The sequence below is a fragment of the Siniperca chuatsi genome, linkage group LG17 (genome assembly GCF_020085105.1).
Source record: "Siniperca chuatsi isolate FFG_IHB_CAS linkage group LG17, ASM2008510v1, whole genome shotgun sequence".
Lineage (NCBI taxonomy): Eukaryota > Metazoa > Chordata > Actinopteri > Centrarchiformes > Sinipercidae > Siniperca > Siniperca chuatsi.
The window spans coordinates 27,637,061-27,654,184 of record NC_058058.1 but is presented as its reverse complement, the minus strand read 5'-3'; the positions used below and the strand labels follow the sequence as shown (position 1 = coordinate 27,654,184).

The window sequence follows — 17,124 nt, the reverse complement described above, 5'->3', positions numbered from 1 at the left end:
GTATATTAGTAAAGCTAAAGAACACCAACTAATTTTGTTGATTAAACTGGATTATAGTGCTTATTTGATATGTAAATGTAGTTTATAACATTTCTTCAAAATGGCGACCGTTTTGTCTGTCACGGCAGTGTACAGTGGTGGTCAAAAGCGACAGTCAGAGAGAACGCAGCATTTTAACAGTCATCTAATATCCAATAGATTAAAATAAAAACGGCAGAATGTGGTTTTACACAAAATATAAAGGATTTATGGATGATTACATTTTGATATAAAATGTAATGCTTCGTTTGATATAGTTATTTGCTACAATATCGTTTGATCTTTCACCTTTCACCTACAACCCCAATTTGAAAAATGGCTGCCTCCATCCCAGGCATCGTGAAGGTTTTGTGCCGTCTGTCGCCTTCTATTTTACATCCATTACGACAATATCAGGTATTACATTTAATTGTGCTGTTGATATGCCCATCATCCGATTAACTATATTTGTGATCAGTTTGTACGAAGGTTTTCAAATGTTGAAGTCAGAAGATACGCTGGACGTTATGCTGTGCAGTAGCTTACGTAATGTTAGCCAAGAGTAGCTGTACGGTAAATTAACGTTACCCTTGCGATAACTTACTTTAATTAGAATTTGGTAACTTATCGATAATAATACACAGTCGGTAGAACGCAGGACATTGTAATATGACTCAGTAAAGTGCGCTATTGGCTTCGGCTTAACGTTATACATTCCGTACCTCGCTAATTTGACAATAGTGTTGCATATTATTCTAGCAGTTTTAATGCCACGCCTGAGAGCCATGTGTATTTAATGTTTACAGGTTATTTAGCTACGGTGTCCGACAGGCAAGGCACATTTATACTGACCTTCATAAATGCGGTCATGGGCTTCATGCATCCCTAAGGTTTAGCTTAAGCTGCACCATTAATTGTACACTAAATGACAGGAGGGGGTCAGTTATGAAGGTGTTTGGGATGCTGTAATGATGACAGTGGTGAGGTTTTTTTCTTTTGCATTCAGTCCTGTCTGCAGAGGCTACCTGTAAGAACATGCCCGGGTCTCTCTCTGTTTGTACCTCCAAGTCACTTTTTCTGCAAAGCAGCATCACTCCAAGATGAGGATGCTGCTAGGGCTGCTGAGGCTCTCTCCCGCTACAACAACAGACCCTGGGATTACCTGGAGAGTGAAGGTATGTAAAGGAAAATCAAGTCTCATCTTTAGCCCATATTCTTGGTTTTACAGTATTCCTTTCCCATGACAGAGTACATTGAGAGGTATGGAACCAATCCAGTGTGGGCAGGCTACAGGAGGAACCACAAAGGAGGCATTCCTCCACAGAAGACGCGCAAGACCTGCATTGTAATATCTCTATTTTAATCCACCTTTAGTTCCATGCATCACATCTGTTATTAAAAGTAACCTCAACATTGTTTCTGTTTTTGTAGAGAGGAGACAAGATATGTGGAAACCCCTGTCCAATTTGTCGGGATCCAAACGTTATCATCCACCATCAGGTGGGTTAGCATCTCAGTCACTCTAATGATGACACTGCACATTAAACACACATACTGTACGCCATTGAGTTACAGTACATTGTAGTGTTCTATTATACATCAGTTATCAATCTTTTGCCACCAAGGTCTAAGAATCTGGCTGTTTTATTCTAACCAAGCACTGTACCAGCTCATTTAACTGATTTATTTGCCAAAAATAGATCAATTCTTGATTTGTCTGCAATATTTGAATATGGAGCATCTTGCTTCATGGTTTGATACTATTTTTCAGGATGGCATTTGGTTGAATCCTCACTCAACCATGACACACAATACATTGTTTGAAAGCAGAGAGCCTCACAGTTCTATCACAGACCACCACCTAGACATAGCCTTAGATGGTACAGTGCAAAATTCTCACTTAGTGCCATCTTCACCACATTTGAAACAGGATTTGTTCAGCCTTGTGGCTGTGTTTTTCTAAGCTTACCAAGCACATTTCCATTTATAAAAAAGAAAATATAGGCGAGAAAGAAGACAGTGGCAAGAAAAAACTTCCTTTAAGAGGCAGAAACCTTGGACAGAACCTAAGAGTCTTGCCTTCTGTCAGCGCGGAACACGTCCCGCCTATCGAGTGCAATAGCTTGATCCAGATGTTGTAGTGGAGCCAGGTCTCTGTAAAGATGTGGGCACAATAGTCTCTGATTTGCTGTTGCTGGGTTAGCCCGAGTCCCATTTCATCCATTGTGGGCGACAGTGGCTTAGTGGTAGGTCGGCAGTTTGATCCCGGCTTCCCCCAGCCCACATGTCGAAGTGTCCTTGGGCAAGACACTGAACCCCAAATTGCTCCCGAAGGCTGTACCTTCAGTGTGTGAGTGTGTGTGAATGATTAGTTACTTTGATAAGCTGTTCTGCCATCAGTGTATGAATGTGTGTGAATGGGGTGAATGTGATATGTAGTTGAAGCGCTTTGAGTAGTCAGAAAGATTGGAAAGTACAGTCCATTTACCATCCATTCCATTTTCCCGCAACCAGACATTAGCCAGGAGCAGTCTGAGTAGTGGACTAGCCTTAGGTCCGTGGGCAGTAATCGTCCTAGGGTCCGCTGCACTTAATCCATTATTTCTGTCATAGATAATACATGCTTCAGCAATAAAGGCGGGGGAAAACCCCAAATTAAAACAATGTCGTGAAGTTTAAAGGAGCTACTGACCTCTGCATCTGGACGTGCCACCGTCATTGACCATTCAGTTTAGTAGTCTATCAACTAATCAATTAATTAACTAAATGTTTCAGCTCTAAAGCTAATATTGTCCAGTCAGTTTTATCTGAGGACTCAGAGTACCTTGGAATTTTCTTTGTTTACTTTGGTTCGGTATCACTTAAACCAGTTCCAAAGCTTTGTATAGCAGTGGTGGAAAGAACTTACATATACACAAGTGCAGTACTTAAGAAGAACTACTTTATTAGGGAAATTCCATTTTTTCACTCTTATTTTCTTTCATTTACACCCACATAGGCCCAAAATACACACACATGCACACACATGACCTATAGATGGAGATGTCAGCGTGATGGGGCTGCTGCATAGCACAGCACCCCGAGCAGTTAAGGGTTCAATGCCTTGCTCAAGAGTATTCAGCAGTGCGGTTTTGAGGTATTTTACTTGAGTATTTCCATTATATGCTACTTAATACTTCTACTCCATTACATTTCAGAGGGGAAATAGTGTACTTTTCACTGTACCACAATTATTTGACAGCTATTGTTACTAGTTAAGGCAGTGCGTGCAGATGCGGCGGCCAGTAGCTCCTTAAAACTTCACTACATTTGTTTTAATTTATTGTTTTTTCACCTTTTTATTACTGAAGCACATTATCTATGGAAACACGGATTACCTATATACATCATCGTTGGAACAAAGTGCAGGGACTGGATTAAGTGCAGCGGACCTTGAGACAATAATACATTTATGTATAAACACCTCTCGAGTCACATACATAATAAAACAACAGCAATTAAATATACATAAAAGAATACATTCATATTTAGGGCTGACACCGTCTGGTCGGATGGTTAATTGGTTGGTCGATATGCTCTTGTCTGACCACATCATTGGTTAATCGCTAGTGTTACTTTCATAAGGAGAAAGGCTTCTTAATATATTATTTTCAGGGGCGGGAGGGACATATGCAGACCTGTTGTATTTTATTTTTGAGTGGTAGGCTATATTGTGTAAGAAATAACATTGATTTTGAATAAAAATAGTATTCAAATATTTTACTCAACAAATGTGTTTCTGTTTTAATAATCGTATGGTTTAATAGACTATAAGACAGGGAGTCAACACCCCTGTTTTCACAACTTTGAACTCAGCCAACCTAAATTGCTAGGCCTAATTAATTACTGAACATTTAGCTACTCCACTCCAAACTAATTGACAGTGACACCATGTCAAAGAAGTTGTCACCAGTGTGGCAGCATTTTGTTTAAAAGGATGACAAAAAAATCTAATGTAAACTTTGCTCACAGCCATTTTCTTATCACAGCTCAACAACCAACATGGCATATCATTTAAAAATGGTAGGCATAATTAATACCTTTTTTTTTTCCAGGTTGTCCGCGAGAATGCTCCGTCAATTCAAATTTTATTTATATAGAGCCGAGAGTTATCTCATTGCACTCAACATCAGTGTTTGTGTTTAACACTTAGGTTTTGAGTGTGAACATAATAGAAGTGGCATATTTCAATATGTTTGGTCTAATAAATAGCCTAATCAGAATCAGAAATACTTTATTGATCCCCGAGGGGAAACTCTTTTGCTAAAGCAGCTCACTATCACGTCAGTGCACACAGGAATAGAAGTACTAAGCAAAAAATATAATACACTATAATACAGGTCAGAAAATAAATTAAGTACCAAGTGGGTATAAGTATAAAATAAAATAAGTGTGAAGTACAAGTGGGTATACCGGTTGATGATGATAATACGGTATTAAGTAATAGTGCATGAACTGTCAAGTTAAATGTAGCTTATTAGGATTATAATGAGACGGAGGATATTGCACAGCAGTAAAAATATCAATATCAATAAATAGGGAATTTAAAACTGAAAAGAGTATATTGCACAATTATTCACAAGTATTGCAGAGATGTAATGATCAATGTCCAGTTTAGTGACCTAGGGTCATATAGACACTTAGAGGGAGGAGTTAGAGTTTTATGCCCACAGGCAGGAATGACTTCCTGTGGGGCTTTTTGGTGGGATGAGTCTTCTGCTGAAGGTGCTCCTTTGTTTGACCAGCACATCATGGAGTGGGTGGGAGACACTGTCCAAGATGGCATGTAGTTTGGCCAGCATCCTCCTCTCTGACACCACCACCAGAGAGTCCAGCTCCACCCCCACAATGCCACTGGCCTTACAGATCAGTTTGTTGAGTCTGTTGGCGTCCGCTACCCTCAACCTGCTGCCCCAGCATGCAACAGCATACAGGACAGCACTGGCCACCACAGACTCATAAAACATCCTCAGCATTGTCCGGCAGATGTTGAAGGACCTCAGCCTCCTCAGAAAATAGAGGCGGCTCTGGCCCTTCCTGTAAAGAGCTTGAGTGTTCTTAGCCCAGTCCAGTTTATTGTCCATGTGTACTCCCAGGTACTTGTAATCCTCTACAATGTCCACACTGACCCCCTGGATGGAAACCGGGGTCACTGGTGCCTTGGCCCTCCGTAGATCTACAACCAGTTCCTTAGACTTTGTCGCATTGAGCTGCAGATGGTTCTGCTCACACCATGAGACAAAGTTCCCCACCACAGCCCTGTACTCAGTCTCCTCACCACCGCTGATACATCCCGCCACAGCAGAGTCATCAGAAAACTTCTGAAGGTGGCAGGACTCTGTGTGGTGGCTGAAGTCTGTGGTGTAGATGGTGAAGAGGAAGGGAAAGAGGACAGTCCCCTGAGGGGCCCCAGTGTTGCTGACCACGCTGTCCGACACACAGTGCTGCAGGCGCACATGCTGTGGTCTGCCAGTCAGGTAGTCCACAATCGAGGACACGAGGGGGGCATCCACCTGCATCGCTGCCAGCTTCTCACCCAGCAGGGCTGGCCGGAAGGTGTTGAAAGCACTGGAGAAGTAAAAAAAACATGATCCTTGCCGGCTTGTCCAGGTGGGTGTGGATGCGGTTAAGCAGGAAAATGATGGCGTCCTTGACTCCCAGCCGGGGCTGGTAGGTGAACTGAAGGGGGTCCAGGAGGGGTCTGACCATGGGCCACAGCTGTTCCAGCACCAGTCTCTCCAGGGTCTTCATTATGAAGATTATTATTATTAAGACACTGAACCCCAAAATGCCTTCAGTGTTTGAGTGTGTGAATGAGTTAGTTCGTGTTTAACACTTAGGCTTTGAGTGTGAACATAATAGAAGTGGCATATTTCAATATGTTTGGTCTAAAAAATAGCCTAATCGTTTTGTTTGTTAATATAACTGCAGGCACATCCCCTTGCGACAGCTTCAATGGCTCCAGGGTCTGGAGTAGTTCGTGTTTAACACCTGATGAGCAGTTGGCATCGGCCATCAGTGTATGAATGTGTCGGAAAGACTAGAAAGGCGCTATATAAGTATGGTCAATGGACTGCACCATTACTTAAGAATCTCTTAGACTAGCGTTACGATAACCTTAATTGGCTTATATGATATGTCAAGCTTGGGACTGATAAGTTTGAGTTGAGTTTGATTTAGTGAACGCTAGCCATCACAATTTGGATGTAATGTTAGTTGTTAACGTTATTTCCATGGAGTCTAACATTCGCCTGCTAACAACATAAGTTGAGCTCCTCAGCTAATGTAATGTTATGTTAATGTTAGCCGCTGATGGTTCCGTTTTCTTTTTGCTATGATATTAGCAAGGCTAATACTTATATAACCTTGACGAAATACAGTTTGCTTTTGGATTTGTTTTGGAACATGAGACAACGGTGTAGATATTTAACCTAGCTTAGATGGACCTACGTTACTTATGATGTAGTTAAACGGAACGCTTGTTACAGTAGCCGTGTGCTCTACCAGTTGAGCTACTGGGGTGCCCCACCCACTTATATTACTTTTGTAGCAGTAAGATTACATTATTTTTGGGGTGAGTTTTTCCCCTGTATCCTCATGCTAAAATCGACTGTAAATGCACATTTTAAAGCCGATATTCCCCCTCCCTGGGGGAAGGACATTTTTAAGGGGGGGGGGTTCACATCTTTGTCACCTTTGATCACCCATGATGAATTTGCATACCTGCCATTTCTAAAAGGTGCTTTGTTATTTAAAGATCGTATATTTAATAGGGCAAATTTCATATCGATGAAAAAAGTTGTATGCATTCTGACATTCTTGAGTGACTGGGAGTGGAGCTGATTTGCTAAGAAGCACATTGTTAAAAAACCTACTAGTCACACAGTCTCTCTTGCAAGATGCAGAACTCAACAATAGGAGAGCTCCATGTCGATAGGGGGAGCACATGAGGGAGGTGGTTGTTGAGGGAGGTGGTGAGGATGAATGGCTAGAAACAGGTGCTATTGTTGACATTAAGCATGTGAGCTTGTTAGCTAGTCACACGCGTTGATAGTATGAAAAATGTTCAATTTAAGTGGTGTAATTGCCCCAGGAAGAGGGGAAGAGAGCCTGGATAAGAGCTAAGCTAACCCATCTTTGACCGAAGCCTACCTCTGGGAAATAAAAATAAAATAAAATGGATGAAATAAGAGTCAGGCTAACTCAGCAACGGAAAATCAGAGACTTGTGCCCACATCTTTAGAGACCTGGCTCCACCACAACATCCACGGATCAAGCTATTGCACTTGACGGGTGGGCCGTGTTCGCGCCAACACAACACGAGACTCCTCCCTGAAGGTGAGGGGAGGCGGACTCTATTTACATCAGTGATGCTTGGTGATCAAAGTTGATGGACAGTGTTTCCCAGATGTCAAGTTTTTAATTTTAAGATGCCGACCATATTATCTGCCCAGAGTTTTCAACATATCAGTCACAGGAGAGTATTCCCACCTGCTTCAAGACAGCCACCATTGTCCCTGTACCAAAAATATTTGCAGTGTGTAGTCTAAACGACTACCGCCCCTGAAAATGGGTTCTCCAGCACATCAAAGACAACATCTCAGCTAGCCTGGACCCTTGGATTCAGAACCAACAGATCCACAGAGGATGCCATGTCCACTGCCCTCCACACACCTTTAAAAAAAATAAACCGGTTTAAGAACCAGAGCTAATTTGGTGGAAAAACACTAACAGAGAACCTCTACAACAGTAAAATACACTTTACACATTGATGCATCAGTATTAACAATCTAATAGGAGATATGAACTGCATAATGAGTAATTTTACTGATAATACTTATGGATATTTACTTAGCAGGACTTTTACTTGTAAAACTTACATTGTTGTATTGGTACTTTTACTTTACATTCTGAGTACTTCTTCCCTTTCAGAAGAGACCAGGATGAAATTGGTTCAAGAACAGTAATCAGTCAATTATGGAGTTGTACACAAAAGGGGGGTGCTTGTTAAACTAATGTAAATGCTCAAAGTACATAAAGATAAGTATGATGGCAGAAATATTTGTGGTCAACCATAGACTGTATAAAAGTGGTCAACAAAAACATTGGCTTTCTTTCTTGTGTAATTAAATGATCAAAAAACAATCACATTTAGAATCAACGTACAGTTCCATTTATATTCCATATACTTTCCTTGTATAGCTTTATGTAGCAACATTATGCAGTTCAACTGATTGCCTCATTTCCTCGCCAATGCTATGCTAACCCAAATGTATCCTGTCTTGTAGAATGTGAAATTGCTGCAGCAGTTCATTAGTCCCCACACTGGGATGGTGTATGATCCCACTCAAACTGGTAAGCCAACATGTCATCAAAGTGAGCACATGTATTGATGCATAAGGGTCTTCCAGTTAATTACCAGGTGGCTCATGTTGTGATGTTTCTACTGTCTCCAGGTGTGTGTATGAAACAGCAGACGAAGCTAAATGAGGCAATTAACACGGCACGTGATCATGGTATGCAACACAAAATACGACTTAATATCAAGTGCCTTACTATTAGCTGCCCTCAGCCCCTTTGAGGTCCTTTTATCCTTGCATTGATGTCTTTCTTTCTCTTTTGAACCCTAATATTTTAAGTACACATTACTTGAAAAATATTTTTTAAAAATTACAGGTACCGTCAGTAAATGTGACTGCAGAAATGTACAACTTAGTGTCCTCTGTACAACCCAATATGATTATTTTAAGACTAATTCTACAGTGGGTACGGAAAGTATTCAGACCCCTTTAAATGTTTCACTCTTTGTTTCATTTCAGCCATTTGCTAAAATCAAAAAAGTTCATTTTATTTCTCATTAATGTACACTCAGCACCCTATTTTGACAGAAAAAAACAAATGTAGACATTTTTGCAAATGTATTAAATAAGAAACTGAAATATCACATGGTCATAAGTACTCAGACGCTTTGCTGTGACACTCATTTAACTCACATGCTGTCCATTTCTTCTGATCCTCCTTGAGATGGTTCTACTCCTTCATTGGAGTCCAGCTGTGTTTAATTAAACTGATTGGACATGATTAGGAAAGGCACACACCTGTCTATATAAGACCGTACAGCTCACAGTGCATGTCAGAGCAAATGAGAATCATGAGGTCGAAGGAACTGCCCAAGGAGCTCAGAGACAGAATTGTGGCAAGGCACGGATCTGGCCAAGGTTACAAAAGAATTTCTGCAGCACTCGAGGTTCCTAAGAGCACAGTGGCCTCCATAATCCTTAAATGGAAGAAGTTTGGGACGACCAGAACTCTTCCTAGACCTGGCTGTACAGCCAAACTGAGCAATCGTGGGAGAAGAGCCTTGGTGAGAGAGGTAAAGAAGAACCCAAAGATCACTGTGGCTGAGCTCCAGAGATGCAGTAGGGAGATGGGAGAAAGTTCCAGAAAGTCAACTATCACTGCAGGCCTCCACCAGTCGGGGCTTTATGGCAGAGTGGCCCGACGGAAGCCTCTCCTCAGTGCAAGACATATGAAAGTCTGCATAGAGTTTGCCAAAAAACACATGAAGGACTCTCAGAAATAAGATCCTCTGGTCTGATGAGACCAAGATTGAACTTTTTGGCGTTAATTTTCAGCATTTCCTAATATATTTTTTTTCTGTCAAGATGGGGTGCTGAGTGTACATTAATGAGAAATAAAATGAACTTTTTTGATTTTAGCAAATGGCTGAAATGAAACAAAGAGTGAAACATTTAAAGGGGTCTGAATACTTTCCGTACCCACTGTATATTGGGTTTGGCTTAACATGTTAGGAAAATTACTGGTATGTTTATTTTGTGCTAAGCACTAATAGTTTTTTTTTGCATTGTGGTATTGCTACTGTAACATGAGGATGTGAATACTACTGCATTTTAAACAGATGCTTTATTTACTTGAGATAGGATTTTAACAATTAGAATTTAAGGTGTCGCCTGTATTTTGCCCAGAATTTAGTCCTTGCGTATTCAGAGTGGTAAAACTTATGTTAAACCACTGACTCCTGGGACACTAAAGTGCACCATTGAAAGCCACACTACTGAAATTCTTACAGGTGGATAGCAGCTTGTTGAGATAGGGTAAATCAGGTTTTACAGATTGAGTTAAGTCTTTCCACACCAGACGGAAGGGATTTCTGTATATTGTGTAATGTATTAAAACTTTTTTAAATAACAGAACCACTCCTAACACCTTGTGTTTCAGGCTTACTTCCCTTTCAGATTCCATATGTGGAATTTTCAGGAGAGGACTACTCCAATTCCCATGACGCTGTGGGTTCCACACCGCCTCCCCAGTCCTTAACCTCTAAAGACACCTGGTATAAATGGTACGGTGAAATAAAGCCTGATGAGAGTGACGTGGCTAAAGTCAAGAAGACATACAAGGCTTACTTAAAGTGATGGAGACTACAGAACCAGTCCTGTTGGTCATGCTGTGATGTTGCTGCCATTAATGCAGTAACTATGTCTGGTTTGCTATACAAATATACATGTCTATTGGACAATATGAATTTAAATAAAATTGCACCATAACACATGAAAAATTTATTTTTTATTATTTTGCCTTAGTAGATCTTAACCACAGCATTATTCAAGACATTTTACCTTACTCTATTTATAGAAATGATTAATAGGACTAACACTCCAGTATTTTCACGCTCCAACCCATGAAAACATGTTAACAGTCCAGTCCCAACAAATCCAAGGGTTTTTTAATGTTGTTTTGTGAGACATGTCAACCAGTCCAGATGGAGTGTAGCGCAGTAGTGTGTCCTGACAGCGGCTGTGTGATCATGCGTCAACCTTGTTGACCATGGTCTCTCCCAGGGCCTCCAGCACCTCCCGCTTGTAATCATCAAAGTCTCCGTCAATGTGGTTGATCGTACAGTCCTCCACTACCCACAGCTGGCACTGAGTCTCTGTGATGAGCCGGGCATCGTGACTCACAATGATCACAGCTGGACAAGAAGGGAAACAGTTAGTACTGTATATAGACCCTACCAGTACAAAGATGTGGTGGACAGCTTTATCTATTGATCTGAAATTGAGTTAAAATAAGCAAAGTTATGACTTAGTATCATCATTTTGACTCATTCCCAAATTTATCAGTTTTTGTCTTTTTGTGGTGGAAACGGCTTCCATAATGTGAGCTGATCAGTAACAGTAAATGTCAATATGTCTGAGGTCATTTAGAAACTGTGTCTCCGTTACATAATTCATTTCCACCAGAGAGCACTGACAAGAATGATTTTTACACTCTAATGTCCCGCTCAACACATATCTTGGTCACATTTCTGTAATAACCACATTCAAGGGATCCAAAAATATTTACGTTAAAAAGTAATATGACAATATATTGTACCTTGAATATACATATTCATACATACTCTGGGGAGGGTTGCATCAATGATGTTGAACAACAACACAAGGGAGCACGTTGTGCATAAATTACTGATATGGGCAACTACGTACATCGCAAAGGCAATGATGTGTATGAAACGTAAGATAGAGTTGTGGTTTAGAAAAAGCCAATTTAAACTTTCAACGGGGGATGGTGAAGATTCAAAAGTGGAGGAAAATCCCTCCATAACATTTTTGACTAGAGCGGTGCTCTGCCTGTCATAATTTATTTAATCTGTAACTCTATGAGCCCCAGGAAATAGGGGATGGTAAAATCTCTCTCTCTCTCTCTGACAGCTCATACTTGCTGGTCACTCACATGTGAATGTGCACAGTGACGCCTAGTGGCAAGACTGGTAACATTACAAGCAGACACATGATTGTTATTGATATTGAATGGGATAAACAGTGCATCATCATGATAAAGTTAACTACAGGCACTCAAGGTGAGTCATAGCTTAGCTTAATATTTTGGTTTGTGTGCTCCACAAGCCAAAAATCACTGTGCATCAGACTTCCTTTCTAACACCCTAATTAGACAAGAATGGAACAACACGTTGGCTGACAGGTATTTGAGTGTTAATGCACTAAAATGAGACGTCTTAAAGCGTAGAAAATCTACGTCTAAACACGAAATCTCTAAGACGTTATTTGCGCAAAGGGCTTTATATAGAATAGTGCAAAAACACTGGTATGATCCTTTGATTTTAGTTCATCAGTTGTGAATTAATTCCTTGCTGATGGACACCTCATATATGAAATGCACAATACCTCCTTTGTATTCATTGATGGCCTCTGATAAAGCATCGATTGACTCAATGTCCAAATTGTTGGTGGGTTCATCCTATGAGAGAAAAAGAAGTAATTTAGTGATAGAATGACTTCAAGTAGAATATCAACACGTGGATAAAAGGCTCAGTGGCCCTTACCAAGATCAGTACATCAGGCTGACGGCAGGCCAGTTCAGCAAACACTACTCTGGCCTTCTGACCACCTGTTAGGAGATGAAATTCAGACACGTTAGAAAATGTCTCCTTCGTGACAGTTGACAGAAAATGTCTGACAGTTCATGTTCATACCAGACAGTTTGGAGATCTGAATGGTGTGGGCATGGCTCTCCAGACCAAAACGCCCCAGGCATTTCCTGCCATCCTGGTAGGGAAGGTTGAAGTTCCTCATCAAGTACTCTGTGGCGGTCTCCTCCATGTTCAACTGATCAGCATACTGCTGGTTGAAGAATCCCACTTTCTGTAGGCAGACAAAACACCCAAGTTGCTTTTCATGTAAACTGACCAATACTCTGGAGTCACTACAAAATGATCTCCTATATCAAAATAATGTGAAAATGTTCAACAGGAGCTGAGTTTTTGCTGTCTAACCATGTGTTCACACTGTGCGAAAAGTAATAAACATGTTTCCAGAGATCATTAAGAACAGAATAGAGCACCATGGGCAACCCTGCTCATGTATGGATTACCATCCATGCCCATGTTGTTGTTCTTAATGATCTCTGGAAACATGTTTATTACTTTTCGCACAATCACTGTTGAAATTCATTGTCTTGCTAGATTTGGCCTCTTTTTTTCCAATAGAGTGACACATCTAGAGACGGTTTAGGCAGATATTAGCTACTCTACCCTTAGGAAAATTGTCGATACTGCCCTGTGAATATGCATCATCCATATTAGCTGTGGCTTTCTGGATTGACTTCAGCGAGAGGGAGAATTCAGTTGACCATTACTAATTCCTATTTTTTGCCCATCATATTAAAAATAATAATAATAATGAAATAGTTTTATTGTTTTGCTATATTGTGCAGGCTGAATACTAGTTCCATCTGGCAAGTACACCTGGTGCCTGACAGACTACGGGAATCTGTCTGAAAAACAGTTGCACCTATCATTAGCTCTCAACTCTCAGGTCATGCTAAGCCATGTTAACGCATTAAAAACATTATGAAAACCAATGCTAAAATAGTAAATATTTATGTTTTGTTGTATAATATATATATGCTTCACCGATTGCCCCCATGTTCCTGCTCGACAACCGCTACTACAAATATTATTAGTCTTATTTTTCATCATTATTATCACTATTATTTTATTAATATTAACATTATTACCACTACCATTACTTTTACCATTATTCAATTCAATTTTATTTATATAGAGCCAGTCCAAAACAGATGTTATCTCATTGCACTTTTCCTATAGAGTAGGTCTAGACCGTACTCTTTATAATATTAATTACAGACACCCAACAAATCCCACCATGAGCAAGCATTTGGCGACAGTGGCAAGGAACAACTTCCTTTAAGAGGCAGAAACCTTGGACAGAACCAGACTCAATGGTGGGCGGCCATCCGCCGCTGCCGTGTTTTGAGAGAGAGAGAGAAAGAGAGGGGGGGGAGACACAATGCAAATACCACCTAGAATTTTTTTTTTTTTAAATAGAATAGTAATTGTAGTGTTAATATTATTAAATTAGTAATAATAGGAATGACAGCTATAGGAAAAATAATGTCAGTATTAGTAACAGAGCTAATAACAACAACTGTAGTAGCAGTTGTCAAGCAGGAACACGGGGGCAGCAGGTGGCCCACAACCACAGATCTAGTCTCTGCAGCTCCAAAGGCAGAAATACCTGCTGAAAGCGACAGGAGGAGAGAAACGAGAAAGCACAAAACTATGGGAGAGAGAAGATGTTGAGTTAGTAACATGCAGTAATGGGATAAAAATGCATACAGGTGGAGAGGGAGAGAAGGAGAGAGGAAAGAGGTGCGTCAAGTCTCCCAGCAGTCTTGGCCTATAGCAGCATAACTAAGGGATGGTTCAGGACACACCCAAGCCAACCCTAACTTTAAGCTTTATCAAAGAGGAAAGTCTTAAGCCTACTCTTAAATGTGGAGATGGTGTCTGCCCCCCGAACCCAAACTGGGATCTGATTCCACAGGAGAGGAGCTGGATAACTGAAGGCTCTGGCTCCCATTCTACTTTGGGAGACTCTAGGAACCACACGTAACCCTGCATTCGGGGAATGCAGTTTTCTTATCGGACAATAAGGTATTATGAGATCTTTATAATACGATGGTACCAGACCATTACGAGCTTTGTAGGTGACGAGAAGGACTTTAAATTCTATTCTAGATTTTACAGGGAGCCAGTGCAGAGAAGCTAATATTGGAGAAATATGATCTCTTTTCCTAGTTCTTGTAAGTACACGTGCCGCAGCATTCTGGATCAACTGGAGAGTCATAAGGGACTTATTCGGGCAGCCAGATAATAAGGAATTGCAGTAGTCCAGCCTAGAAGTAACAAATGCATGCACTAATTTTTCGGCATCATTTTGAGACAGGATGTGCCTGATTTTTGCAATGTTACGTAGGTGAAAAAAGGCAGTCCCTGAAGTTTGTTTCATGTGGGAGTTAAAGGATAAATCCTGATCAAAGATAACGCTGGGGTTCCTTACGGTGCTGCTGGAGGCCAGGGCAATGCCATCTAGAGTAACTATATCTTTTAGATAATGTGTCTCGAAGGTGTTTGGGACCAAGTACAATAACTTCAGTTTTGTCTGAGTTTAACATCAGAAAGTTGCAGGTCATCCAAGTCTTTATGTCCTTAAGGCATGCTTGAAGTTTAGTTAACTGGTTAGTTTCATCTGGTTTGATCGATAGATATAATTGGGTATCATCTGCATAGCGACAAAAGTTTATGGAGTGTTTCCTAATAATATTGCCAAAAGGAAGCATATATAAAAAGTGAATAGAATCAGTCCAAGCACAGAACCTTGTTGGAACTCTGTGACTAACTTTACCGTGCACGGAGGACTCACCGTTAACCTGTACAAACTGAGATCGATCTGATAGATAGGATTTAAACCAGCTTAGTGCTGCTCCTTTAATGCCAATTACATGTTCCAGTCTCTGTAATAGGATGTGATGGTCAATGGTGTCGAACGCAGCACTAAGATATAACAAGACAAGTACAGAGACAAGTCCATTGTCCGATGCAATTATAAGGTCATTTGTAATTTTCACCAGTGCTGTCTCTGTGCTATGTTGCACTCTAAATCCTGACTGAAAATTCTCAAATAAACTGTTGTTATTTAGAAAGTCACACAACTGATTGGCGACTGCTTTCTCAAGGATCTTAGAGAGAAAGGGAAGGTTAGACATAGGTCTATAGTTGGCTAAAACACCTGGATCAAGGGTGGGCTTTTTAAGAAGTGGTTTAATTACAGCTACTTTAAAAGGACTGTGGTACATAGCCTGTTGATAAAGACAGACAGAAGGCACAGCCCTCGGGAGCAATTTGAGGTTCAGTGTCTTGCCCAAAGACGCTTCGACATGTGGGCTGGGGGAAGCAGGGATCAAATCGCCGACCTTCCGATTGGAGGACTGGTGTAGCTCACTATCACGTCAGTGCACACAGGAACAGAAGTACTAAGCAAAAAAATATAATACACTATAATATAGGTCAGTAAATAAATTAAGTACCAAGTGGGTATACGTATAAAATAAAATAAGTGTGAAGTACCAAGTGGGTTTACCGGTAGATGATAACACGGTATAAGGTAATAGTGCATGAACTGCCAAGTGTAGCTTATTAAGACAATGAGACGGAGGATATTGCACAGCAGTAATAGAGGTATGAATAAATATCAATATCAATAAATAGGGAATTTTAAATTGAAAAGAGCATATTCCACAGGAGTATTAACACAGCATATTGCACAATTATGTCAAGTATTGCAGAGATGTAATGATCAATGTCCAGTTTAATGACTTAGGGTCATACAGATAATCGAGTGTCGTTCGCAGTGAGCCTGCAGTGCTATCAACTAGATTTGGTCAATTGGGAGGGGCTGCGATTTGCATAGGAGTCCTCTGTTATATTGAGACATAATATTGAATTAAATGCAGATGGAAGTGCTTCCTTAAATTTAGCTACAGCAATATCAGATAGACATCTAGAGTAAGACTTTTTGCCTAATGGCGTGTAGTCCAGCAATAGCAGTTCAAAAGTTATTAAATAATGCTCCGATAAAGAAGGATTCTGTGGAAAGACTATTAAATGTTCAATTTCAATGCCATATACCAGAACAAGGTCAAGGGTGTGGTTAAAACAGTGAGTAGCTTCATGTACACTCTGACAAAAGCCAATCAAATCTAATAATGAGATAAACGCAGTACTAAGGCTATCATTTTCAAAGTCCACGTGAATATTGAAATAACCTACAATAATTACTGTATCTGTTTTAAGGACTAAACTTAATAAAAACTCTGAGAATTCAGATAAAAATTCAGAATAAGGACCAGGTGCGCGGTACGCTATAACAAATAGAATTGGCATTATTTTAAATCTCTGTGTGGAAATTGTATTGTCCTATTGTATGTTCTCTTTCTTCCTGCTCTCTCTCAACCCCCAACCCAACCGGGCAAGGCAGAAGGCCTACCTAGAGCCTATAGGTTCTGCTCGAGGTTTCTGCCTCTTAAAGGAAGTTTTTCCCTTGCCACTGTCGCCAAGTGCTTGCTCATGGTGGGATTTGCTGGGTCTCTGTAAATAATATTATAAAGAGTACGGTCTAGACTTGCTCTATAGGAAAAGTGCAATGAGATAACTTCTGTTATGAA

General features: G+C 40.5%; 2 protein-coding genes across 2 annotated transcripts in view; one reads left to right on the top strand and one right to left on the bottom strand.

Annotated features, from left to right (window-relative positions):
- The first annotated feature begins 57 nt into the window (after positions 1–57).
- Positions 58–10,636, top strand: mrps18b (mitochondrial ribosomal protein S18B). The gene is made up of 7 exons (XM_044170493.1): positions 58–435; positions 1,025–1,193; positions 1,266–1,363; positions 1,450–1,518; positions 8,346–8,412; positions 8,514–8,573; positions 10,297–10,636. The coding sequence occupies exons 1-7, from the start codon at positions 355–357 to the stop codon at positions 10,491–10,493; spliced, it is 741 nt and encodes a 246-aa protein (XP_044026428.1). The 5' UTR covers positions 58–354; the 3' UTR covers positions 10,494–10,636.
- abcf1 (ATP-binding cassette, sub-family F (GCN20), member 1) overlaps positions 10,623–17,124 on the bottom strand; it is a 48,883-nt gene continuing 42,381 nt past the window's right edge. Inside the window, exons 24-27 of the mRNA XM_044170488.1 lie at positions 12,572–12,740; positions 12,422–12,486; positions 12,264–12,336; positions 10,623–11,050 (exon numbers count right to left, since the gene is read on the bottom strand). Of these exons, the coding sequence (XP_044026423.1) occupies positions 10,884–11,050; positions 12,264–12,336; positions 12,422–12,486; positions 12,572–12,740 (474 nt within the window). The 3' untranslated portion in view covers positions 10,623–10,883. The remainder of the gene's footprint in view (positions 11,051–12,263; positions 12,337–12,421; positions 12,487–12,571; positions 12,741–17,124) is intronic.

What these genes read in the sequence shown, in the direction of transcription:
- mrps18b (XM_044170493.1), top strand. Translation starts at nt 355, where the DNA reads ATGGCTGCCTCCATCCCAGGCATCGTGAAGGTTTTGTGCCGTCTGTCG. An exon ending in ATCCATTACGACAATATCAG is followed by an intron (nt 436 to 1,024) that starts GTATTACATTTA and finishes TTTTGCATTCAG; the next exon opens with TCCTGTCTGCAGAGGCTACC. An exon ending in ACGTTATCATCCACCATCAG is followed by an intron (nt 1,519 to 8,345) that starts GTGGGTTAGCAT and finishes CCTGTCTTGTAG; the next exon opens with AATGTGAAATTGCTGCAGCA.